A 26,818-nucleotide genomic window follows, 5' to 3' on the forward strand; every position below is an offset into this window, starting at 1 on the left:
ACCCTTATCACCACCTATTGGGTCTAAAATACCCTTATCACTAACAGAATCTTTTCATTAAACACGTGTCATTTTTCTATTGGTTGGCTTATAAAATTAATTAAACTAATTAACTTTTGCAATATTGACCAGATATTGCCCCCCACCCCCGACCCGACCCCCCCCCCCCCCCCCCCCCCGTGAAAAAAAAAAAAAATTGAAAAAAAAGTTGACTTTTTTTTTGCATCCCACTCCGCACCCTACCCCTGCCCCGCACCCCTATCCCCTATCCCCCCCCCCCCCCGCCGCAAAAAAAAATTAATATTTTTGAAAAAAAAAGTTTTGACGTTTTTTTTTTGGGTTTTTTTAGCTGGGTGGGGAGGGGGGCGTAGGGTACGGGGTTTGAGGGGGGGGGGGGGTGCAAAAAACCCAAAAAAAACATCAAAACTTTGATTTTCAAAAATATTAATTTTTTTTGCGTCGGGGGGGGGGGGGGGGGTTAGGGGTGCGGGGGAGGTGTAGGGTGCGGGGTGGGGTGCAATTACATTAGACATTTTAATTTATCAAGACATTTCCTACGCCCCCCTCCCGTCCCAGCTGGAAAAAAAAAGTTGATTTTTTTTTTCCATCCCGCACCCTCCCCCTCCCCCCAACCCCCAAACCCCACACCCTACGCCCCCATCCCCTCCCAGCTAAAACAACCCAAAAAAAAACGTCAAAACTTTTTTTTTCAAAAATATTAATTTTTTTTTGCGTCGGGGGGGGGGGGGGTAGGGGTAGGGTGCGGGGGTGGGGGTGCAAAAAAAAGTCAATTTTTTTTTCAAATTTTTTTTTTCACGGAGGGGGGGGGGGGGTCGGGTCGGGGGGTGAGGGGCAATATCTGGTCAATATTGCAAAAGTTAATTAGTTTAATTAATTTTATAAGCCAACCAATAAAAACATGTCACGTGTTTAATGAGAATATTCTGTTAGCAATAAGGGTATTTTAGACCCAATAGGTGGATGGTAAGGGTATTTGGGGGCTGAAAGGTGGATGGAGGGTATTTTTGCTCCATATTCAATAATTTGAGGGTATTTTTGGCCCTTTTCGGTAATGTCATTTAAACTTTGTAAGCACACGCTCATTAGATGATTTTTTCATTATAATAATAATTGTGAAAAAAGAAAGAAAAAGCCAAACAAAAGGAGAAAAAGATTCTTGACCTATGAGAGGTGTCACCTCACCTCTTTTATGCCTAGTTTTATATTATAAATAGATATAAATGGATTGTGTCTCTTTTGGCTTTTCAACTTTTCCTTTTTTTCTTTTTTTTCTTTTGCCTCTAATTAATGTGTAACATGAGAAGGATATTACTTTTATTGATGATGCTACAAAATCATATCATTATGTTTTTAAAATAGAAATGTGTTCTAATATAATTAAAGTATCACAATAGTAAATCGAGTCTGAGATCTAATACTTACTCGAACAGTCTGATCCAATTTTCAAGATCCATTCAGTTAGACGCTACGTTATAATATTTGCAATTTGCTACGTGTCCAAATAGACTTGGGGTGTTTTTTTATGTCCAAGCTGTGAAGTGTCAGTACCATGTTGAGGTGTTGACCAAGTAGCTTGTCGTATTGTTGAAACGCACGTGAGTTGCATGTTTAACTCATATGGACCCCTATCCTTTTACATTGTCGAGTTTCAAATTAAACAAATTCTGACTAATAGCTGTCAAATTAGGCATTGGGTTAACTCACATCCCAAAAATTAGATAAAAGAGAGCATGATTGTCTAAATCTTATAAGGAGCCCTAGATTCTCGTCTGTTATTTATGTGGTCCGGATATTCTTTTTATCCGGAATCTCCTGTCCGGTCTGGCGCTTGCACATTCATGGACTAGGGGCATTTTTACCCCGCATCGGCCCAGGACCAATCAATTGTTCAGGGAGCATACCCCCACCCACCCCCTTTTTTTCTAAGGGACCAAATCGGATCGGGCCTGAGTCTAGATGCCCCCATTTTTTTCGGAGCCCACATCGGACCGGGCCTAGGCCTGAATATGATATCATGTCAAATTAGGCATTGGGCCTAACTCACACCCCAAAAGCTATCTCAAAAGGAGAATAATGAGCTCAGAGTTTTTGTTTGTCACTGATGTGGTATTTTCCTCTTTAATATTTAGAGATATTTTTTCTCATCATACTGATATGAAAAGAGTTGCAACTTACAATATTTTTCGTCTATTTATCAACAACATACCCAGTAAAATCCCACCAAGTGTGGTCTAGGGAGGGTAGAGTGTACGCAGACCTTATTCCTCCTACCTTTTCGTATATTTATCGAATATTAAATTTTTAATTGTAAAATATCGAATTATTTTAATCCATTTAGCTTTAAAGATTAGTGAATTGATTCTCGAGAAGCAAAAAATAACAAGTATTTTGGAACAGAAGAAGTATTTGACTGTGCATCCTTCCTGCTAATACTTCCTTTTATTTCCGTGAACAAGAGGTAAAAACTTTTGTCACCATTTGAGCCTGCACTTGATCAGTGTTTAAGGATGAAGAAGGAAGTTAACAGATACTAAATCTTTAGATGAATCATTTCTTCACCTATACTCCGCTACTCATCTCGTTTTTCTTAAAGGTAAATTCTTCCAGGATAATATAACCAAATGAAGAAGAAAGTTATCGATACATACTAGGAAAACATTAAAAACCTTTAAGCAAATGTAAATTTTTTAGCTTCGTTTTTGTTTCTAGAACAAAAAATTTGGTTTCGAATAAAACAAACGTACCTTGTCATGAAATAATACATCTATTCAGAGTAATCCTAGGCTGAACTCTATAATTTTGATCTTTTCTGAGAATTTAGCTGCTAGGAAAATTTGCACTACACAAATATCAAAGATTGTGATGGAGTGACAAGTACTCGTTCATCCCTTAATTAGAGATTTCAGGTTCGATCCTTGTTGGGTGCGGAGTTGCCTTTGTTAGAAAACGCTTTACCACCTCTTAATATGAAATTTCTCAACGCAAATCCGTATTTAGTGTCGCCAATGCCTGTACCGGACACCGGTGAAAACTAAAAAAATTCAAGTCGCAAACCGTTTCTTCTTACTTTTTGTATTTTATAATAGAATTAAAGGTAAGATTTAGAGGTAAGCCACAACCCTACATGGGCTGGTAGCATTAAATTTTTATTTTTAAAAAAAGAAAAAATAAAAGTAAGTTTTATAGAGTGGTTGTTAGATTGGCTATGTTGTATGAGGCGAAGTGTTGGGTGGTCAAGAACTCGCAGGTCTAGAAGATGAAAGTAGCTACAATGAGGATGTTGAGACGATGTTTGGGCTTACTAGGAGTGATAGGATTAGGAACGAAGATATTCGGGATAAGCTACAAGTGGCCTCCGTGGTGGACAAGATTAGGAGGCGAAACTGAGATGGTTCGGGCATGTAAAGAGGACATGCACAGATGCCCTAGTGAGGAGGTGTGAGGGTTGGCTATGATGGGTTTGAGGAGAGTCAGAGGTCGGCCAAAGAAGTATTGAGGAGAGGTGACTAGACGGGACATGGCACACCTGCGACTTACCGAAGACATGACCCTAGATGGGAGAATATGGAGGTCGAGCATTAGGTTAGAAGGTTAGTAAGTAGCCAAGCGGTGTCTAGTTTCTCTTATTAGTATTATTATTATTAGTCTCCTACTATTTTATTCTTCGATTTTATTATTACATGTTTCCTTTGATTCGAATATCGTATTATTTGTTGTTGCTACTGTTCTTTTCTCCATTATTTGCGACATGGCTTCTTCACTATAACATTTCCTTTTCTTACTGATTTTGATGTGCTTTACTTGAGACGAAGGTCTATCAGGAACAACCTCTCTATCTTCACAAGGTAGAAGTAAGACTGCATACACACCACCCTTCCCATTCCCCACTTGTGAGATTATATTGGGTATGTTATTGTTGTTGTATTAATTGAATTATTAAAGGAAAGTTTATAGTGCTAACTAAGATTAGGTAAGTGTCAACAACTTTTTGTGGCCTTAGTGAAAAAAAAAGGACTTATAGATGATTTGCTTACTATAAAAGGAGTATATTGTCAAGCTTACAATCACCTTTCAAAAACATACCCCCATAACCATATTCAAGAAGATCTCATCATCCTTTCATTATGTCTTCAACCCCAAATTCTCCAACTTCTAAGGGAAAAACTTTTAGCAATAAAATATTTGCTAGACTTCGTGTAACCATTGAATCTGATGTTCCACACATCTACAAACTTAGGCAACGTTTAGCTGCTCATCACAACATTGGTCATCTACTAAAATCCACTGAGGCCTCTATTGCCTCGGGTATATTTAACCCCAAATTTAATCCTGTTACTGCACTCATAGTCGATGTTTCACCTATTTTTTCCCCTCCTCCTCATTTTAACATTAAGACCCTCGGAGTTAAGGAAATTAACCTTAATTCTTCGTTCAAAGACGATGAATCGGACGAGTTTAAAGTTGATCACAATGGTGATATTTTTATTGCTGGATACATATTGTATTATCCGTGTTTTTCGAGTTTTTACGAGAAACCTGTCTTTAATTTCGAGAACCTTTATGTAAGAGAGTGTTATAGAGGGAAAAAGTTGGGAAAATGGATGTTTTCCGCTATGGCATTTGAGGCTACAAGAACGGGGATTTCTGCTATTAATTGGTACACTTCAGAGTGGAATAAAAGTGCTATTGAGTTTTACACTAATTTGGGTGCTAAAGTTTGTGATGATTTTAGGATGTTGACTTTGACCGGTAAGGGTCTTAAAGCATTTGATGATGATAGTAATATTTAAGTATTAATGCTTGAAAAGGAATTGTATTGCTTAGTTGAATAAGTTTTTTAATAGTGTGCCTAGCCCTTTCAGGTCCTGGTGGAATTATACTAGCTATGATGTTGTTGTAGTGTTTCTAGCCTTGATTTTACCCTAAAATAAAATGTTAGCATTTCGTTCTTTAATCCTCAACTTGCAATATGCGAGTTTGATTTATTCAAGTTGTCTTGTTACTTCTCTTTTCTTGATGTAATAGGAGTGTTTGAAAATAAGAGGCCATTTGGTTAAGCTTATAAATAACTTAAGCTGGTTTATAAGTATTTTTTAGTTTGTTTACGCATTTGGTTAGTATTTTAAATCAATCAAAAGTCATATGTTGGTCATCTAGCATATTCTTTTTTAGTTTATAAGCATTTTTTGTTTGATCCTATTTTTTACTATTTTATCCTTAATATTTATTCTAACTGTCTAGGTACCTTTCCCGAAATAAAACATTTAACTTCACTTTCTATTAGTCGTTCCTCCTTTTCATATAAGGATATTTAGATTATTTTTTTATAAAAAAAAAGGGGATATTTTTATCATTTTAACAAAATAAAAAAATAGTTCATCAATACTTTTTAACAAACACATCAATTGTTTATTATCTATTTCTGTAATTTTATCTAAACGCATAATTGCTTATTTATAAAATTAATTTCAACACTTACAAATATTTTTCAATACTTAAAACTTATAAGGTATTTATAATTAACTATCCAAAGCGACTCTTATAACTCACTATCCAAAGCGACTCTAATTTCTTTCTTTAAACAAGGAAATAGTCAATGGCTCTATTATCACGTGGAAAAGTTGTCTATTCTCATGATTATGAACGTTTCGAAGTTTTAAATGATATTGAGTTATGATGTTGAGATTCTCATAGTATTCGTATATGATGTTATGACTTCTAAATATTAAATGATAGACGATTATGCAAGGTAAAGAACGAATTGCGGCTATTGAACCTAACTTAAAAGTTAATGATTTATGGTCAAAAGTGTCAAACGGAAGGAAATATTTTTTGAATATTTTGGAAGTATTCTTAATCAACAGAGAAGATTCTTGCAAAAAAGGGGTCAAATACCCGAAGCTACACGTATCAGTATAGATCTATATATGATCGCACCCATTGATTTGGGCGATTAGATAGTCACCCTTGAATTTTCCTTGGTTGCGATTATGTAATTGCTAAGCAAATTTATCAACATTCATACAACATTGGTGTGAGAAGCTCAATCCGTCTCCAAAGGCGGAGTAAAGATTTTACGTTTATGGATTCGGAATTTTTGTTTTTAAAAGAACAGAGCACCGTGAGGTAATAACAAAAAATAGGATAAGAACATATAGAAAAATAGGAAAGGATAAACATGCAATTTTAAATAATAACCATTTCATTTTATTTTGTAAAGCATGTAATAGTTTGAGATTTAAACAAACTAAACTTATTACCTCACGGTGCTCTGTTCTTTTATTTACATATGGTTGCTTATGTTTAGGTCAGTGATTAGGATTCCCACCAGAGATAATAAGTTTAGTTTGTTTAAATCTCAAACTATTACATGCTTTACAAAATAAAATGAAATGGTTATTATTTAAAATTGCATGTTTATCCTTTCCTATTTTTCTATGTGTTCTTATCCTATTTTTTGTGAGGGAGCTTATCTTGTCCTATTTTATGTGAGGGAGCTTACAAGATGTGTACTCTTCATTATGGCATGACATTGGGAGAAAAATATTGTAAGTGTTGGGCGAAGCCATGAGGCAGAATTCGGGCTAGGCACGCGCACGACACAGGCGCAGAAGCCATGCGCACGACACATGGGCGCAGCATGAGCGCGGCATATGCACCAGGGTCATGCGCGCGACACATGCGACGGTTACGCAGTGTGTGCGGCATGTGCGACGGTTGAGGCCAATTTCTGAAGGCTTTTCCCACATGGGCGAAGTGCTCCCTTAGAATCTGTATAATGCTCCCAATGTAACTGCTGGCACATGCCAAGCACGCCCCTCCCCCTATAACTGCTTGTAACTAATGGCAGGTTTCTTTATGTAGTCTGAATTTGGCTAAGCCATGAATCAGTTTTGTAATCCTCCAAATTCGTGAGTCCTTTGTAATATCTGAGAGATAATAAAAGGTTGCCATTTGCCTGTAAACGTGTGTGTCTATTTCATTTTGTGCTAACCCAAAATTGAATCTAAGCGTCAAACGCGTGTGCGCGCGCGAAGGCTGAAGTTGGTTGTGACGCTGACTGCCGAGCAGTGGTGACATTGAAAAAATATCACCTCTGTTTCAACTGGTGTCAAAGCATGGCTAAGGTTCGCGGAACAATGGCTGGTGGAAGTAGTACGTACAATGAACAGAGGGAAAAAGTGGCAGCTTTGGAGGCGCTGGTGGGGATGGCTGAAACGCAGAGGATATGACTTCTATAATCAGTCGTATTCATGGCTTAATGACGGAACTTGCTAAGTTTCGTGAGTTGATGGTTGTACAGATGACAGGAATGGATGAATTTTGTGAAAATGCTTTGGTTCAGATCAAGGATTTCAGGAAGGCAAACGAAAATATGAACTTGGAAGTGGTGGTGCTGCAAAGGGCGTTGGCTAGTTCTGGCCTGGGCCATGATGACCACTCCAAGGTAAAAATTCTTGAGCCTGAGGCCTTTACTGGTTCAAGATCTGCAAACAAATTAGAAAATTTCTTGTGGGACATGGAACAATATTTCTCAAGTGCCCGTATTTCTGAAAATGATAAGTTAAACATCACAACCATATATTTTGCTGGTGATGCGAGATTGTGGTGGAGAACAAGGGATGCAGATGATGTGAGTGCTGGCAGTCCAAGGGTTGATACTTTCGCTAAATTAAATATGGAAATGTGTCACTAGTTCCTTCCTAGTAATGCATCTTGGATTGCTAGGGATCGGTTGAAAAGGTTGAGGTAAACGGGTTATGTTCATGACTATATCAAGGAATTCACTTCTTTGATGCTGGACATCCAAAATATGTTGGATGAAGATAAGTTGCACAACTTTATTTCAGGAATGCAAGCATGGGCCCAAAGAGAACTTAGGAGACAGAACGTGAAAAATTTCCCAAGTGCTATTGCGGCGGCATATTCGTTAGTGGATTATCGCTCAACACGAATTCCTTTTGAAACTCCTACTTCTTCTAAGTCTAAGAAGAAGGCTGAAAAGAAAGGGGAGTGGAGGAAGGAAGGGTGGAAAGATGGTGCTGACAAAGGAAAGGCTGTTGTGGATGCTGGAAATTCAAAGAACAAGAAGAATTCAGCAAATAAAGGTTGTTGGACTTGTGGTGGGCCTCACGTGACCAAGAGTTGTCCAAATCGTGAACGGGTGAATGTTATGCTTACAGGGAATTCAAACACAAATGAGGAGGGTGTTGTGGTTGCTGCTTTGGCAAACCCGCTGGGTTTACTCTTGAACAACCAGATTTCATTAGTGAACACGGCGGGGGAGTCATCAACAAATCCTCATGCTTCGTTGTTGCACATAGAAATGAACGTTGATGATAAAGTGTTAGTGGTGATGGTGGATACTAGAGCTACTCACACTTTTATTGATATCAAACATGCTACAAAATTCGGATTGAAGTTGACAAAAACTATGTCTTATATGAAAACTGTGAATCAAGTGGCCCAACTGATTGAAGGTATAGTGTATGATGTGAAGGTACTTGCTGGACCTTGGCCTGGAAAACATAGTTTGATGGTAATTTCGTTGGGAGATTTCGACATGATACTCGGAATCGACTTCTTGAAGAAAATCTGTTTCGTTCCAATGCCCCACTTGAACGGAGTTATGGTGATGTAAGACAAGATGGCGGGATTCATAAAGGTCGTTCATCCATAAGGCGAGGCAAAAAAATTAAGTAAGCACAAGAGCCCCATTATTTTTGCTATTTCTGTTGAAAAAGGCTTGAAAAAAGGTGAAGAAACCTTTCTTGCTGCTTTGGCTGAGATCAAACCGGATGTGAAAGTGGAAGTGCCTGATTGTGTGGCACAACTGTTGGGAGAGTTTAAGGATGTTATGCCGCCTGAACTACCTAAAACGTTGCCACCAAGGAGGGATATTGATCATAGGATTGAGTTGCTGCTGGCTTCTGTTGCCCCTGCACAAGCTCCTTATCGTATGGCTCCTATGGAGTTGGTTGAGTTGCGGAAACAATTGAATGATTTGCTAGAAGCGGGACTGATTTAGCCGTCAAAGGCTCCTGATGGTGCACCTATTTATTTAAAAAAAAATAGGATGGGTTAATGAGAATGTGTGCAGACTACCATGCGCTGAACAAAGTAGCTGTGCAGAACAAGTATCATGTCCCATTGGTGCAGAATCTCATGGACAGATTATGCAAGGCAAGCTGGTTCGCTAAACTGGATCTCAGGTCTGGTTATTGGCAAGTAAGGATAGCGGAGGATGATGAGTCAAAAACTATGTGTGTCACTAGATATGACTCATATGAGTTTCTTGTAATGCCGTTTGAGCTAACTAACGCCACGACTACTTTCTGTAATTTGATGAACAATATTTTATGTAACATCCCATACGTTTACATTAAGATGCGTCACGAGTTGATCAATACGGATTCAGAGGATTAACGTCGTACATGAGGTTATAGATGTAAGACCCCATAAGTTTGATGAATTTTGAAACTATTATATATAGCCTTGACGTTGTATTGTATTTTAAGTGAAACCTTTTTGTGAAAAATTGATAAATATGATTTTTTATAGCTATAATTGCTACTACTTTTTGGATATGATTTAAATCATATACATGATATTAGGTAGTTTATAAATGATATTTTATTTATTATAAGAATAGAAATTACTTTCTTATAAGAAAAATATCTTTTCCCGTTTTGAGAATAAATAGTACAAAAAATTTGTACTCTTGATATTAATTTTAAAAAATTAGCATTTGATAAACTATATTTTTTAGATGTCATAATTTTTATGAAATATTAGTGTGTGTTTATAATTTATAAGTTATTTTGTGATTTATTAATATTATATTATAAGAAGATAAGACTTTGAATAGTTTATCATTAATTTAATTATTATATTACCAGATGAGCCTTCATTTAATGTCTATGTTGCTGACACCTATTAGTAGTGGTGTCAAGCAATTGGCAAGCCCGTGAGTTTAATTTAATGATTCATCTTAAGTTATATTATTATAGTCATTAGATGTGTATATGAAAATTCTATGTTTTTCAACTTTTTTTTAATTCACGTACAGAATAAAATGGTTACCTTCTCAAAAGTTTGTTCAATTAATTCACAGAAAAAAGTTATATATTATACTCTTCCTAACTAGTTTGCTTTTTCGAGTTGTTCAATAGCCCCTTCACGCAGTTCTTCTGACTATTAGTACCATTCCTAAAGGCAAATATATTTTTCTTGTTTTTCAATCTTTTCCGCATTGAGTTTTCAGTTCGTTATTCCATTTTTGTGGTGGTACTGAATAGGTCTTTATGAAAATAGATATACTATCTATTATACAGAGATGGAGATTTAAGTGATGTATGTTTTCTCCCTCTTCAACCCAAGTACAATGCTTCGTCTACAATTTTCTACGAGCTCGCATGAGAATATAAGGTTAAACGTTTATCGGAGGGATTGACTCGTCGTAGTATTCAAAGGTTAAATCAAGGTATGTAAAGGCTATTTCTTTTTTCGCCACTACGGCACGACTTCCAATTTATTATTTCGTATGCATAAGTTGTAAAGTCTAAAAACTATACGAGCATGTCAATTCTGTGTTATTGGTTTCACAAGTCGAATAAGGGTTGTGTCATGTACGTACACAATTCTTGGACAGAGGGAGTACATCATCCTAACAATACTGAAAATTGAGCGGGGTATTTCTCAATATATACTATTGCATTTGCAAGTGTGTTGTTTGTCAGTGATCTTTTCACCATCTTTTCAAATTCTTTGGGCATCGATAATCTAGGTACCTGGATGCACATTTCGGTGAAGCCATAAAGAAAAACATAAATTTAGCAAATCTGAGGTCGGTGTGTATATATATACATATATATTCTTATCAAAAGAGAGATTAGAAGGGGTGACGCGGACACTTGAAGTGATAAAGCCGTCCTTATCCACTGTTTAGTTATCACATCTCAGTGTCATTTATGGGTGTCAAGTGGGCCGGGTCATTTTAACGTGGGCCACAGGAGGTCGGGTCGGGGCCGGGTCGGGCCGTAAGTTAAGGGCCGGGCTGGGGGCTGGGCTTGGAGAGGAAAAGGGTGTCCGACCCAGCCCACCTCGGATAGGGGCTACACCTCGGGCTAACCGGGCCCGTTAGTGGGCCGGGCCGAGTTTTAGTTAGTGAGCCGGACCGGATTTTAGTTAGTGGGCCGAGCCGGATTTTAATTATTTTAAAAAAAAATTCTAATACTAAAATTTATTAAGTTTGATACTTTAAAATCTAGTTGTTGTCAACTTTATTTTAACCATCAAGTTCCTTAAATTATATTGAAGCCGTATTTTCAATCTATAAATACCATTCATTCCTCTCCATATTATCTCACAATTCCCTACTCTCCTCTTTCTCTAAATTTCCTACTCATCTAAATGGGAACTAAATGAGAAAAATGCACATGAGTTTTGATACTAAACCAAAGTTCTTAATTTAATTATCTCATCTGATCATAAGTCCTAATGTCATGTGCAGATTGTCACACCTCCATCATCGGCGGAGACATTTGAATACGCTAAAAAATATTTAATTATTATTATATATAAAATATTTGAAACTAATAAGATTTTATTAATATTATATATATATATATATATATATATATATATATATATAACTAATAGTTTATATTATTATATATTGTATAACCTATTGAAATATTTTTGAACTTGTGTAAGCCAACAGCAAGATAGTAACTTAAAAGGGGTATTTGATTTATTTCACGCATCAGCAATTTCAGAGGCTTGTCATTTCACTAATTTTGTCAGCCTCTTATTAAGTTATAATGTCTTGTTGCTTTTGGGCACTGATCAATGTTTGTCCCTCCTTGCAGAAATTTATCTTGGAGTTGCTGCTTGTGTAGGATTAGTTTTACACAATTACATTTATAGTTGTATTTTGACTGCGTACATATTATTATTCTTGTAAATAAAATTATGACACAAATTTGAAAAGAAATTCAAAGGCTCAGTGAGCCTTTAGTTTTATTAATCGATAATTGCAAAGTCGAATTTAAACTTTTAAGCTTACAAACTTACATTTACTTTTCTTTGATTTCGTAAACTTAAACTAGAAAAAGAAATTCAATTTGACAACTCTTCAAATTTAAATCTACATATTTTTCCACCATTTTATTCAATTCTTCCATATTAACATTAGGAGGAATTGACTCAAAATTTTCATAATCGACATCTCCATACATTGGAGATGTTTGTACCGATGGATCTCCAAGTGACATTATATCTTCAAGTTGTTGGTCTTCTCTTGGATCTTGTTCTCTTCCTTGATTTCTTCGCTCTGATCTAATCCAATCTCTGAAACATACTAGAACATTCGTTGCGTTGCTGCCCAATGAGTGTCGGTTGTCTCCGAGCTGCTGTCTTCCTTGGCTAAATGCACTTTCTGATGCAACAGTTGACATTGAAACATTTAGCACATCTCTAGCCATTGTTGAAAGAACGGGAAATTGTCTTCTATTGTTCCTCCACCAATCCAGTGCATTAACTCCATCTTCGAAAGGCTCCAATGGCTGTCTCAAAACAATTGAAGCTCATCAAAGTTTGTATTACTTTGTTGAGGTGCTATTTGAGACCAAATAGATAATCTAGGACCACCCATGATAGGCACACTTTGTGCCTATCTTTTAGAAGATGAAGTTTCGTTAGAAGGACCACATGGGATAGAAGTCGGTGTAGTAATGTAGAATAATGGTTATATAATTGTTGAGCGTAATCATTTGCATCACACATAGCCTTAAGAAGGGATGGTTCCTCAGTAGTTTTAATATCTAAAGAAGTATATATAATACGGGTCAATTCTGACATATTAATATATTTAATACACGGATTTAATATAGCACCAACTAAGTAAATAGGAGGAATAGGAAAGAAATACTTTTTGAATTTAATTATCATTACAGTAACAGCATCTGTGTAACCTTCTTTAAACTTATATTCTTTAAGCAAATAAGAGATATCAGCTAGATAAGCTAAAATGTTACAAACAGTAGGATAATAAGCACCGGAAAATTCCAGAGTAGCGAAATAAAAATTTTCTAAAAAATCTACAACATTCTTAATTTTGATCCAATCAAAATCACTTAACATTAACTCGGGATATCCAGTAGAAAATTGGTTAAAAGTTGCAGTTATAGAAACTTTATATTCAACACAAGTTTTTAAGAAATCATAAGTAGAATTCCACCTAGTGTCTATTTCTTCAGGCATAAATCTTGGTCTAAGATTATTTTGCCTGCATTTATTTTTAAATTCAGCAAGTCGTTTCCTATTATTATTTCCTTGAATAAAACCAACTGCATGTCTAATTTTCTCAATCACAGGCTCAAAGAAAGAAAGACAATCTTGAACAATTTAATTTTAAATATGACAAGCACACCGGATATGAAATATTTCAGGTAAAGGTGGAGACAACTCTGATTTTAAATTGTCGATAGCAGATGTGTTGTTAGAAGCATTATCAAAGGCCATACATAAAACTTTGCTTGTAAGACCATAATATTTTGCAATGACAGTGACAGTATCAGATATGAATTGTGCAGTATGTCTACGGTCTTCGTCATATTGAAAAGCTAAAATACGTTTTTGCATATTAAAATTATCATCTATCCAATGACAAGTAACTGTTAAATAATCATTTCTATTGATAGCACGACCAAGATCCGATGTGAGAGAAACTCTACAAGGGAGATATGTTAATAAATAACGTAGATAAAACATATATTGTCCATGAAGTCTAAAAATATCAGATCTACAAGTAGTTCTAGGAATACCGCTAAACATAGGATTATAAATTTTTTGTATATAATGAATAAAAGCATCAGAAGAAGCAAAGGTGAAAGGCAAACAACCCACATCTATCATTTTCGCTAATTCTTCACAATCCTTCATTTTATTATATGATCCACTTAATTTACCGGTCTTTAGGTTCAGTTTTGTTTGGGTTAATCCCCCGGTGGCACCCTGAGCTTCTGCTATCTCTTCTTTTCAATTTGGGTGATTGTTATCCAAATGTCTAGTCAATTGACCCGTCCCCCCTTTACTACCCCCGGTGCTATGCTTATAAGGTATCTCACAAATTTTACATGCAACATAATCCGGATTATTTTCTAATCGGGCAAAATAATTCCACACTAAGCTAGTTTTTTTTCGGGCGCTAGTTTTTTTTCGGGATCCTTCAGGCAGTGGAGGACGACCCTGAGCCTCAGTTCGAGACTGAGAAATATCATTAGCGGGACTAGTGGGTGTATTATTGTCATTATCATCATCGTCTACTTGTATCTCAACTTCATTCTCATCTTCTATACCGTACGTTTCTTGTAATTCTATATAATTCATATCATGTGCACCCACACCTATGTCGCCTATTTCACTAGGTGGTGCTTGCGGAACACGAGTATAATTTCTAGCGCTAGTACTACCCCTACCGGATTTTTTCTTACCGCTACTACTACCACCGGGACATAAAGTTTTACCGATTCTTTTTAGTGGTTCCATTATGCAAATTAAACTAACGAAAATTAAAATTAAAATGCAAGAATTAAAGTACTAAATAAAGTAAGAGATGGAACGAAGGTACCAAATTCTCGGAGATAACGAAATAACAATGTGATCGTAAATTGATGAATTGAATACTTGAAGCCTTCCACTTGATCTTGTTAATTGCAAGTTTGCAAAAACAATTAAAGTAGAATACTAAAATTATAGAAATTGCTGAAAATTAAGAGGGAAAGTGAGATAAAATGAGAGGATTGTAGTAAAAAATGATGAAATGTATGAGGTATTTATAGGTGAAAAATGGGTTAAAATGTAATTTTTTAAACTTAAAGGTCAAAAATAGTTTTAAGGGGTTGAGGGGTCCTTTTTTGGGCCAACAGTTGAATTGCCAATCTTTCCGTTGGCAACGATCACTTGGCCACTTTGTTAATTCTTTGGGGGCCACCTGCCCATTATTAATTGAAAAAAAAACAAAGGAAGAGCAAACTAGTTTGAAAAAAAAATAAAGGAAGAGCTAACTAGTTTTCAAACGTTGGAAAAGGTCACTGCCCACTTTATTAATTCTGTGGGGCTCAGCTGACCAGTGACCACTTTTCATTGTCTCCATTTTCCCCAAGTTCTTACTTGAATAAGAGACACATTACATGAGTTAAAATTAAGGGTTAAGTTTTAATTAACTAAAGTAAGATTCTAACTATGGTTTGAATAATTAATAAATATTTCATATATTTGCTTCCAAAATTTTAAGAATCCCACAATTATAGCTACAGCTATTTTATTGGGATACAATGTTTTTAAAATACTTATTATTAGTAATAAATGTAGTACTTAGCTTCTTCTTTTTTATTTGAAGTGGGCCGGGCCGGGCCGGTGCCCCGGTGGGCCATCACCCGAGTTGTTGGTGAGCCGGGCTGGTGGGCTGTCCACCTTGTCCGGCCCAGCCCCCTAATAAAACCCACGTAGCCTAGCCCCTTACACCTCTTAGTGGTCTTTCCCGGCCCACTTGACACCATTGGTGTCATTGTAGTATTTTATATCGTTGATTACGTCCTCTCTAGTTACCACTAAAAAGATTATACTTGCTACTTGTAATATTATCCTTTTGAATTCTTAAAATGTGGAGGAAATCTTTAACTTATTGTTGTTGACTGATACTCATGTGATTGTTATGAATCTTGATATTGTTGCACACATGCATTCATTCGAACCTATATATTATGGATTGGGTTGCACGCCACAACATATATACATATTTGGATCGGGTTGCACACCGCAACATATATATACATATTTGGATTGGGTTGCATGCCGCAACAAGGTATATGGGCATTGTGAATCCCCCATGGGTCACGACTAGGTGGAAAGACCACTAGCGTGTGTGTGCCAAGTTAGACATATGACCATTGCATAGCATCGCATAGTATGCATTCATAATCCTTTACATTTGTCTTTAGGGCTATGCATTGTCTTCGGACCATTCATGTTGCCTTCGGGGCTATGTATTTATCGATGGGTCCTATGGACAGTCTATGAAACGAATAGTTACCATCACGAGCATTTCATATATAAATCATTGCATTGATATCACATGTTGCATCTCGTTAGCTAGGAATAGCTTACAAGTTTACAGAACATAAAGAAAGACAGGAAGTACAGAAAGAAAAAATCTAATGAATAATGATCCCAAGTACTATAGTGAATGATTCCAGAACGTCGCTCCACATAGTGACCCAAAAGATATCACCAGAAAGACAACAAAAGATTCAGGAAGACGGAAGTACAATAAGATTTATGATAAGTCCCCATAGAGAGTTACAGAGTCATCAGTTACGATTTGGTTTGATTATCTTTCAGTTACTCTTTCTCGGCTTCAGCTTTATTGTATACAATTTATGTATGACTTTCGTACTCGGTATAATCTTTCGGTACTGAATTCCCTTAGCCGGGGGCGCTGCATTTTTTTATGTTTCACATTGCAGGTTCAGGTATACCGAGTAGCAGACATGCATTCTAGATTGTACAGATGTTCAGCGAGATGGTGTAAGCACCACTTCTTTCTGGAGTTGATTCAGGTCTTGTACTTATATGTATAGAGATTATGTGTAGGTCGGGGCCCTGTCCGGACTAGGTTATGTCAGTCAGAGGTTCTTAGGGGTTTCATAAAAGTCTGTGGTTGGGTTCAGTCATGTACCGGTTTGGTATTCTGATCATATGGATAAAGCATCTTACAGTTCATGTTAAGAGATTTACAGGTCTACTACGAGATGTAGACGATTAAATGTTTACAGTAGATGACTATAGTATGTGTTACACCCCATTTTAACTGGGTTGAAGCGGAGTACAACATATTGGTGATTCCTAAATTGCTTGTTTTAAGGAGTCGCCACCTAATTAATTTTAACGGTGAATTAGGACACCTAGATATTAGCTAAGGTAAAGTTAAAACTAAACCTCCGTTAGTAGTCTGCTTAATCAGTGTGATTCTAGGTAAGGGTTCTATATTATCCTAAAGGGAAGGGGTTAGGCATCCTCTAGAATCCGTTAATTACGGTTATCCGGCCAAACTTAGGTTAATTAATTAGGGCTAAAGATGCAAATATAATATTTAAAATTCAAGAAAATAGCTTGTAAATATTGCTAAAGTTTTAAAGAAAAATATAAGAACGTTGCTTAAGATAAGAGTTAGAGAAAATATAATAATTTGCATAAAGAAAATTTTAAATGCCGTTTCGAATAAAACTTATAAAAATTGCTAAAGCTTTAAATAATAATGCTATTTAAAAATAAGACTTGCATAGAATATATAAGTAAAAAAAAACGCGAGTTTTGTGCAGTGTTTTAATAAATATTTGAAACAACTCAAAGGGTGAGATATTAATGATTCTTTTTGCGATTTAAGAGCATAAGCAAAATAAAAAATAGCTAATGTGAATTTTAAATGAAACTTATATTGTATCAATATGATGATATAGAAATGCCAAGACTTATTTTCTTTAAATATGATGGAAAAAGGATTTCCTTTCTTTTTATTAACTTTGTTAATCATGCTTAGCTAAAATGATGTGTGATTGATTCCAAATTTGAAGAGTTATTTATAAAATATACTTGAATTCATTTTTTGGCATATCCACCACATTTCTAATTTTAAGATAATAAAGAGACAAAAGGAGTCCTTTAATTTAAAACATGTGCTCGTGCTATTTGAAAAGTTAATTATTCTAATGAAAATAAATATTATAAATACTATGAAAAATTTAACAAAAAGAGAAGAAATCTTAGGTAATTAACTATTGATTTTCCTTAAGTTAACTACCATTATCCCAAAACTAAACCCACTAATTTACTAGAATTCCTCTAAGTCGAGAAACAAAAGAAAAACAAAATAGAGAGTTAGTTGCATAATACAAATTAAATGCACAAAATGAAATGAAGGAGCAAAAGGTATTAAAATGGGCCCAGCCCACTTTAGGGCTGCTGATTGGGCTACTGGTGGCAGTGGGCTCAACCCACGTTTTTTGAAAAAATGCTACATTCAAGGGGACTGCTGTTGGTGAGTTGGACACGGAGTGAGCACGTTGGGCTTTTAGCCCAACACCGAACGCGGAAGGAGGCGAGTCTCTCGGACTCGTATGCGATGGTCATGCACGAAAAATGGAAAGAAGGAGGTTAGTATACGATCAATAAGATTAAACATATAAACATACAAAATTCAAAGCAGCTCCATAAATTATATATATGTTATGTATTCCTAGGTATATTTATGGAACGAAAGAAATTCCTGTTAAGGCTCATCTAAAACAACAACGTTATAAGGATGGAAACCTACCCAAGCATGTTACAGCGGTAAAGAGAATAGAATATGCCCAGTCGAAGTGACAAAAGGCCAAACGCAATCCAAACAAAGTCAATTGAACACAGATGCAAAGGAAGCCCAATATGGCGAAAATAAGGAGACAATGCTCAAATCAAAAGATTTTACGATATAGAGGTTTGCAATTCTGAGCCCTTACGAGTGGTATTTATGTTTATACTGAATATACCGATTTTATATATATCAGGTATACAGAAAGACACAACGGGATCACAAGGGTACAACAATGAGCAATTTTGACAACGCCAAACTGACTGGATAGACAGCAGTTCAGAAACAAGGCTTCAAAAGTCATTTGACAGGTAGACATGCACACTAGATATTCTGTTACTTATTTGCAGTTTTATTATGACTACGAGGAATCAAAATAAGCATGAATTTTCCACATAAAGGGGGGCTAACAGACTAATAGGATACTAACATTTTATGGGTTTAGATCAGATTTCAAAAAGGAAACAATGCACTTCCAATCCACATGGGACAATCAAGATGAAACACCAATATTCATAGAAAGGGAAAGACATGGTCAAGTGTAAAGAAACACCATCTAAACAAACATTCAGCCAAAGATGGCACATTCAAACATATATGAGATTATCAGAGGACATGGAGTATTAGCAACTATCAAGTTTAAAACTTATCTTGGCACAGACCACTTCATGAGAATACATACAGGATTCTGGTGAGCTTTTAACACATTCAAGTACTTCATTTATTTGCAGGTTGTTTATACAGAGGTACATCCACTAAGTCTAGCATGCTTCAGGCTTCAAGTCATGAATAACCCTTTAAAGTAGACTGGACTTTAAGCTTAAACAAGATTCATGGCAAGACTACACCATCACAATGGGATTTGGGCAAGGTGTGTAGACTTCTTAATCACATACTTTCCAAAACAAATCTAACCTTTACCATAAACGTAACATACTTGAGTGCAGTGTGCTTAAGCTATTCATCAAACCATGGACATTAAAGGACAAAGATGATCAGAGATTTCAACAAGTTTCACAGGTTACCCAGTGAGTTCATAGGTGCCATGCTTTTATTATCAACTTCTAGTTTAACAGACAACAAACAGAAGCAAGCAAACATACAATTGATGAGAGCAAGCATGCAGAGTTCCATACAGGGTCATACAGATTCAGATTCCCAGGAAACACAGGTGTTTTACAGTCATGATTGAGAAAAGAGGAAAAAGTTGATACATACACACTGATTCAGAAAAGGATAAGCTGGACAATCCCAGTTTCAGTTTCAAGAAAAAAACAAACCTTCACACACAACTTAGACCAAACATCACTATTGTGATAACACATTTATTATCTTCCTAGGGAAATGAATCTCTAAACACAGGCCTGGACCAACAACCAATCCTACACTTAATATAACAGGCTGTAACAGGGAATAGGCTAGGCATTATATGAACAGCATATCAAACTGGACGATATTAATATCAACAAGTAACTAACCCCCCCCCCCCCCCAAAAAAAAACCAGTAGCTAAAAATAACTACTCATGCTGAACTACTAACATTCGTAAGTCTATTAATAACAATAGCTAATGTCTGTTAATCGTACTTAAATCATTGCTAACAGAAGATGACTAGAAATAGCAACTAATGCTCATTAATTATGCTTAAACCAATACTAAATGGAAATTAAATCAAACAAGCAACCAAACATACAACAACTACGGCATGACAGAAATTAGCAATTAAGACTAAAATAGGAGGAGAAACAACTAAAGGAAGATTTACCGACCTTCTTCAGGGGCAGCGAAGTGTGGCGAAGGTTTCGATCTAGCCTCGAACACTTCAAATATACTTCGAAATACTAAAATCCCGAATTTTATACACCCCTGAACCCAAACAGATGTCAAGGGAAGAACAGAACACAGCGATATGGATTTTGACTCGATATCGAACAATACAACGAAAAAGAATTAATATTATCTATGGGGAATTCCTGCGATTTTCCGAATTTGAAACCTAATTTCTAGGGGGTTTTTGCGGCTGAAACAAGTTGTTCTTGGGATTTCACCAATCAATAAGAAAAAACGGTTCTAGGGGGATTTCATGAATCGAAAGACCTCGTTCTTGGGGGGTTCTCCCTGATCCGAAAAAAAAATCCTCCCTTAACATGGATGATGAAACCAATATTTATAGACTAATTTTCGTTTGAATTTGAGAGGAGCGGGGACAAGAAGGAGTGGAGTGGCAGAGGAGCGTGGGGGGGGACAAGGTGTGGTGTGGTGACAGAGCGTGGGTGTAGCAGAGGGGTGGTGTCAGAGTGTCGGAGAAGGGTGCGAAACGTGGGGGTAAAGTGGGTGTGACAGAGATGTTGGGTGTGAGAGGTGAAGTGGAAGTCACGTGGTGAATGGGGGTGTTGATGACGTCGGCGACGATGGGTGGAGACGGCAGAGGTGGGGGACAGGTGAGTGGAGTGGCGACGGAGTGGATTAGCGGAGGTGGTTGGTGCGGAGGTTGGAGGCGGTGATGGACGAGGATGGTGGAGACGAAGGTGTGGTGGCGATGGGGAGGTGGAGAAGACGGCGGAGATGAAGAGGAAAGAGGGGAAGGGATGGTGGTGTAGAGGTGACGATGGAGGCGGAGAAGAGGCGACGATGAAAAATGAGAGGAAACCTAAAAGGTTTCCCCTTTTTTGGACGAAATGGGTCGGACCCAGTCCGTAAATGGACTGGGTCAAATTTTTTAGACCGGGTATTAAGAGAATGGACTAGTGAATTGAACCATGGACTAGTCTAAAATTTAAGATAAGCGATATGGGTTAATCAAAAAAATATTAGGAGTTAATCGGACCTTGATTTGGGGTCCGGTAAGTCAAAAATGCGGACCGAGTGCAAGAAATAATTTGGCTTCTAAATTTGAATAAAAGACCTATCTTGATTAGCGATGTACCAAGGGTGCTAGAATATCACTTGGTACGAAAATATGCAATTGTAAAAGACCCGGATAATAAAAATTTATGTTGTTGCAATGACCGTGTAATAATGTTTCAGCAATAAATAAAGCTATCATTTAAAGATGCACGAAAATAAAATGCGATGTGTATGCAGGGGTGGATAAAATACCGAGAAACGCGAGTCTCAATAATATTAAATAACTGTAACGAATGACTAGTGGTAATAATACTGCTAATAATAATAATACTAATAATTAACAACAACGATAATGATAAATGATGACGGTAATACTGATAATGCTGATGATAACGGTGATAAACATAATAATAGATATAATAATAATAGTAGGTAACAAATATTGACAGTTAATAACAAAATAACAATAGGAATAATGATAATAATTAATAATAATAATACTAACAATAATAATAATAATAATAATAATAATAATAATAATGACGATAACGATAATAAATAACAATTGTTGATAAAATCAATGATAATAATTAATAATAAAAAATAACGATGGTAATGATGAATAATAATTAATAACGCTGATAATAGTGATTAGTAATTAACAATAATAATAATAATAATAATGATAATGGAAATAACAAGAAATGATTAATGACAATTAGTAATAATGGTAATTTAAGAATAATAATAATAGTCGTTAACAATAATAATAATAATAATAATAATAATAATAATAATGATAATAATAATTGTAACAGAATAATGAAACGTCGTCATTGATAGGGACTAACAACTATAGTAAACATAATATATATTATTATTTATTTATTTATTATTATTATTATTTATTTATTTTTATTTTATTTTAAATATTAGAAGCGCAAATATGTATTTCGGAGGAGAGGCGGGACAAAATTGGGTGTCAACAACTTGTCCCTCTTTGCCTGATAATGATGAAAGAGTTTTCGGGCAAAGACGTTGACTTAGTAGCCTATTTTGTCCCGGCTAGAGGATTATGAAGGACTAAGGGTAAAGAAAATTACGGCCGAACTCTGGTCTCTGAATCGCCTACATATCTCGGGCTGCACGAGAATCAGGCCGTGTGTAGTTCTGGGAAGACTACGACACCTACGACTGGCAACTCACGATTTGATGCGAATCTTCGCAAAAATATTGTCCCAGTGTCGAGTTATGATGACACTGGGTATTGTGATAGACCCCTGAAAATTGATTGTGCTGGAATGTGAACGGGAATTTTGAATTTGGAGCCGAGTGTTCGAGGTAGATCTTTGACCCTTGTCGGAAGTTTGCTTATCCTTCCCGACGTATTGCCCCAGTTCGCTGCCGAAGAAATAGTTCCACGTTGCGCTAAAGCTCCTGCGAAACTTTAAACTAGATAAAATAGTTAGTAACAAATAAATATTGAAGTAAAGTGATGCAAGTGCGGTGAAATGCGGCTGCGAGCACACGCAGGGCATTTGAAAATAATAATAAGACAGGGAAGGTGCGGTGCGATGTCTTATGCAGAAATTTTTCAAAGGGCGATGCGCAGCCTTATGCGGAAACTACAAAGGGCGGTGCGCAGCCTATGCAACATGAAAGGTGGTGCACAGCCTTATGCAGAAAATTTGAAGGGCGGTGCATGGTCCAGGCAGTATATGAAAGCGATGCAAAGGGCGGTGCGTAGCCCGTGCGTCATATGAAAGGCGGTGCGCAGCCTTATGCGAAAAATTTAAAAGGGCGGTGCATGGCCATGCAAAGGGCGGTGCGCAGTTCATGCATCATATGAAAGGCGGGGCACATCCTTATGCAGAAATTTTCAAAGGGCGGTGCGCAGCCCAAAATGTCCTATTAAAGGCGGATTAGCCTAAACTGCCCTATTAAAGGCGGATTAGCCTAAACTGCCCTATTAAAGGCGGACTAGCCTAAAATGTTCAATTAAGGCGAACAAGCCTAAAGTGTCCTATTAAAGGCGGACGAGCCTAAAGTCCTATTAAAGGCAGACGGGCCTAGATGTCCTATTAAAGGCGGACGGGCCTAAATGTCCTATTAAAGGCGGACGGGCCTAAATGTGCTATTAAAGGCGGACGAGCCTAAATATCCTATTAAAGGCGGACTAGCCTGTTCAATTAAAGGCGAACAAGCCTAAAGTGTCCTATTAAAGGCGGACGAGCCTAAAGTCCTATTAAAGGCAGACGGGCCTAAATGTCCTATTAAAGGCGGACGGGCCTAAAATGTCCTATTAAAGGCGGACGGGCCTAAAGTCCTATTAAAGGCGGACGGGCCTAAACGAGGTGCTTTTGCGAACAATGATGATGTGCCTTTGCAGGGCATTTGAAAGTAATAATGTAATGCAGGTGCGGTTGCTTTTGCAGTGCGGGGCATTTTGAAAACAGTAGTGCAGTGCGGGGCATTTAAAGCAATAGTGCATGCGCATTGTATTTGAAAGCATTTATGCAAGGCATTTGAAAGCAATAGGAAATGTTTGTGCATCGACATGTTTGAAAAATCATTTGCAAGACTCAAGCATTAATTTATTGCGAATCTCGCAAATTATTGATACTCGAGAGGCATAAGAAAGATCAAACCGTTTGACGTGCAATCCTTGCAAGGCTGCGAACATTATATATTTTGGTTTCCGCAACTTGGGAACCGTGAAACAAAGCGAGCGTCCTTTCTCCCAAGTCTTCTTTTTGCCTGATGACTCTGTTGGCCATATTCTCTTTCATGTTCCTCGATGTCGCTTGTGATGATGCCCTTAAAAATTGTCCCAGTTACTCGCATAAGAGGGTGTCGTTTTGCTATGATGCCCCTTAAAACTGTCCCAGTTTCTGGTATAGGAGGATATTGAGCTTTTGCGGTGATGCCCTTAAAATTTGTCCTAGTTTCTGGTATAGGAGGATATTGAGCTTTTGCGGTGATGCCCTTAAAATTTGTCCCAGTTTCCGGTATAGAAGGATGTTGCTTTTGCGAATGACGAGACCGATCCTGACATAGGCTGCCTATGTATCCCACTAAGGGAATCAGGTCAAGCGCAGTTCAAATTACAAGGCAGAATAAAATTGAGATAGAAGACGGTGCTCGATCTTATGCTAAAATTTCAAAGGGGCGGTGCACAGCCCAAAATGTCCTATTAAAGGCGGACGAGCCTAAAAATGTCCTATTAAAGGCGGACGAGCCTAAAATGTCCTATTAAAGGCGGACGAGCCTAAAATGTCCTATTGAAGGCGGACGAGCCTAAAATGTCCTATTAAAGGCGGACGAGCCTAAAATGCAGTGCTTGATTTATGATTACTAAAATTAGTGTGGAGCGAGGAGCTTTTGCGATGCTTTATTTGTATGCGGTGAGACGAGTTTGACGCAGTGCGTAATTTGCAGCAGCAAATATTCATGACGTAATGCCGAAGATTTGGAGACCTTCTACCCTGCCAAAATTTGCGTCTAAATAAGTTCCTGCACTCAAAGAAATTCGTAAGTTTCAAATTTAATTAGTATTAAGTTGACTTTGCCCTTTGCTCTATCTGAATCTTGCAATTGCCAACTTGATACTGTGCGATATCCTTCAAAAAATAGCTAAAATATGCCCCTGCGTTACTCAAAGAAAATTTGTTAGTGTAAAATAAAATGGTTGCCTTGCATTGAACACCAAACCTTTGGCGTTGAATCTGCATTTCTCAAGGTGATGTCATTGCAACAATCTGGTGACGCTAATACATTGCTCGAGATTTCGATTCATGCTTTTGTCGAATAATGATAGGCCATTTGCAAAGCTGCCCCAGTGTTGCTTTATGGGGAAGACGGAATTTTCACTATTTTAAGACCGTGTCCGAGAATGGACTGCCTACTTATCCCGAAGGAATCAGGTCGAAAGTAGTTCATAACAAGCTTTAGCAAAAATTACAAGAAGGAAAGCTGATGGGTGGAGAATGCTAGTGACGGTAGATCCTTTCAATAGTCTTACTTAGTCCTACACTTCCTTTTCAAATGTCTCGGTGCCAATTTTGACCGATCACCGGTAACAATAATTGCATTTGCAACTGAAGGGCCATCATTGTCGTACAATTTATTTTGTTGCACACTTATCTTATCCTTTTCGATCATGTTCTGGATTTTATGCTTAAGAGCCGGGCAATTTTCTGTGTCATGACCTGGAATATTAGAGTGGTAAGCACAACTCTTGGACCAATCAAAATCTGGCGGTAGACTTTTAGGGATCCATCCTTGCTTTGGCTTCAGGAGTCCCTTGGCTTTCGTTTTCTCAAATATGCTGGTTAATGACTCTTCAAGAGGAGTAAAAGTGCGGAATTTTGCGTGCTCTGACTGTCGTAAGCTAGACTGTGCTTGATCGGTTTGATTTTGAAAGCCTCGTTGATGAAAGTATATATGATCACGCGAACATTGATAGTTCTGCCGTGATTGCGGCTGACGTGTAGACCTGACAGTTGAGTCGGTCTCTCTGTTTTTGCCTTGCAAGTTGTTGAATGTCTCGGCTTGAAAAGTTTCTTGTACTGATGAAGTGTCAACAATTTTTCCTGCTCGAATGCCCGCTTCTACTTGCTTTCCAACTTGAATTAAATCAGAAAAGTCGCGTAACCACGCACATAACAACTTTTCATAATATATGCCCTTTTGCATTTGGATGAAAGTTGAAATCAGCTCATTCTCGGGCAACGGAGGGTGTATTTTTTAAGCTTCCAATCTCCACCGGATGGCATATTCCTGAAAAGACTCATGTGGCATTCTTTCTATCTCAAGCATATCATACAGATTTGGACTAACCCCGATGTTAAATTTGAAATGTTCTACAAAGTCACGGGCCATGTCCTCCCACGTGTACCATTTGCGAAAGTCTTGTTCCGTGTACCAATCTAACGCCAACCCTGATAGGCTCTGAATGAACAATTTCATTCTTATGGCTTCATTTTGTCCAATTCCCATTAATCTGCTACAATAGTCCTTCAAGTGCGTAACAGGATTTCCTCTGCCATTAAAGGTGTTGAATTTTGGCATTTTGAATCCTGGCGGCAAATCAACATTCGGAAGCATGCACAAACTTTCATATCTTAAACTTGGGACATTTCTTGCCCGCATCTCTTCTTCGATAATTCTCCTTAAATTGTGAAGCTCTCTATTCGAGTTATTCTGATTGATTGCATTCATTTCATTTCTCAATCTCTTGTGTGGGTATACCGCTAGCTGATTTTGCTGGTTTTCTGTGAAGGGCGCTGCAAGTGCAGGCTTTTGGACATTAGGTATCAATGTGACTTGCAAAGCTTCTGGTTTAATAGAGCATCTTGGCGGTATGTTTGTAGGAGCTGGGTGAGGAGAGATAGTGAAGGAAATGTTTTGGGTAGAGCTGGAAGCTGAACTTGTGTTAGGAAGAAGGCTGAGGGTATTTCCCAAATTGACCAATACGCTTCTTTGTACTACATTCTTCTCGCTATCCTCATTTTGCGCTTGTACCAACCCCACACCGGT

General features: G+C 37.3%; 1 protein-coding gene across 1 annotated transcript; it reads left to right on the plus strand.

Moving 5' to 3' along the window:
• Positions 1 to 4,130: 4,130 nt before the first annotated feature.
• On the plus strand, positions 4,131 to 4,850 carry LOC132602382 (GCN5-related N-acetyltransferase 8-like). Its single transcript, XM_060315255.1, has one exon. It carries the CDS (start codon positions 4,146 to 4,148, stop codon positions 4,809 to 4,811), a length of 666 nt encoding a protein of 221 aa, XP_060171238.1. The 5' UTR covers positions 4,131 to 4,145; the 3' UTR covers positions 4,812 to 4,850.
• Positions 4,851 to 26,818: the final 21,968 nt, after the last annotated feature.

This window comes from Lycium barbarum, chromosome 7 (assembly GCF_019175385.1).
Source record: "Lycium barbarum isolate Lr01 chromosome 7, ASM1917538v2, whole genome shotgun sequence".
Taxonomy (NCBI): Eukaryota; Viridiplantae; Streptophyta; class Magnoliopsida; order Solanales; family Solanaceae; genus Lycium; species Lycium barbarum.

Bases quoted from the DNA above. Each gene is read 5' to 3' on its own strand.
- LOC132602382 (XM_060315255.1), top strand. From the start codon at position 4,146: ATGTCTTCAACCCCAAATTCTCCAACTTCTAAGGGAAAAACTTTTAGC.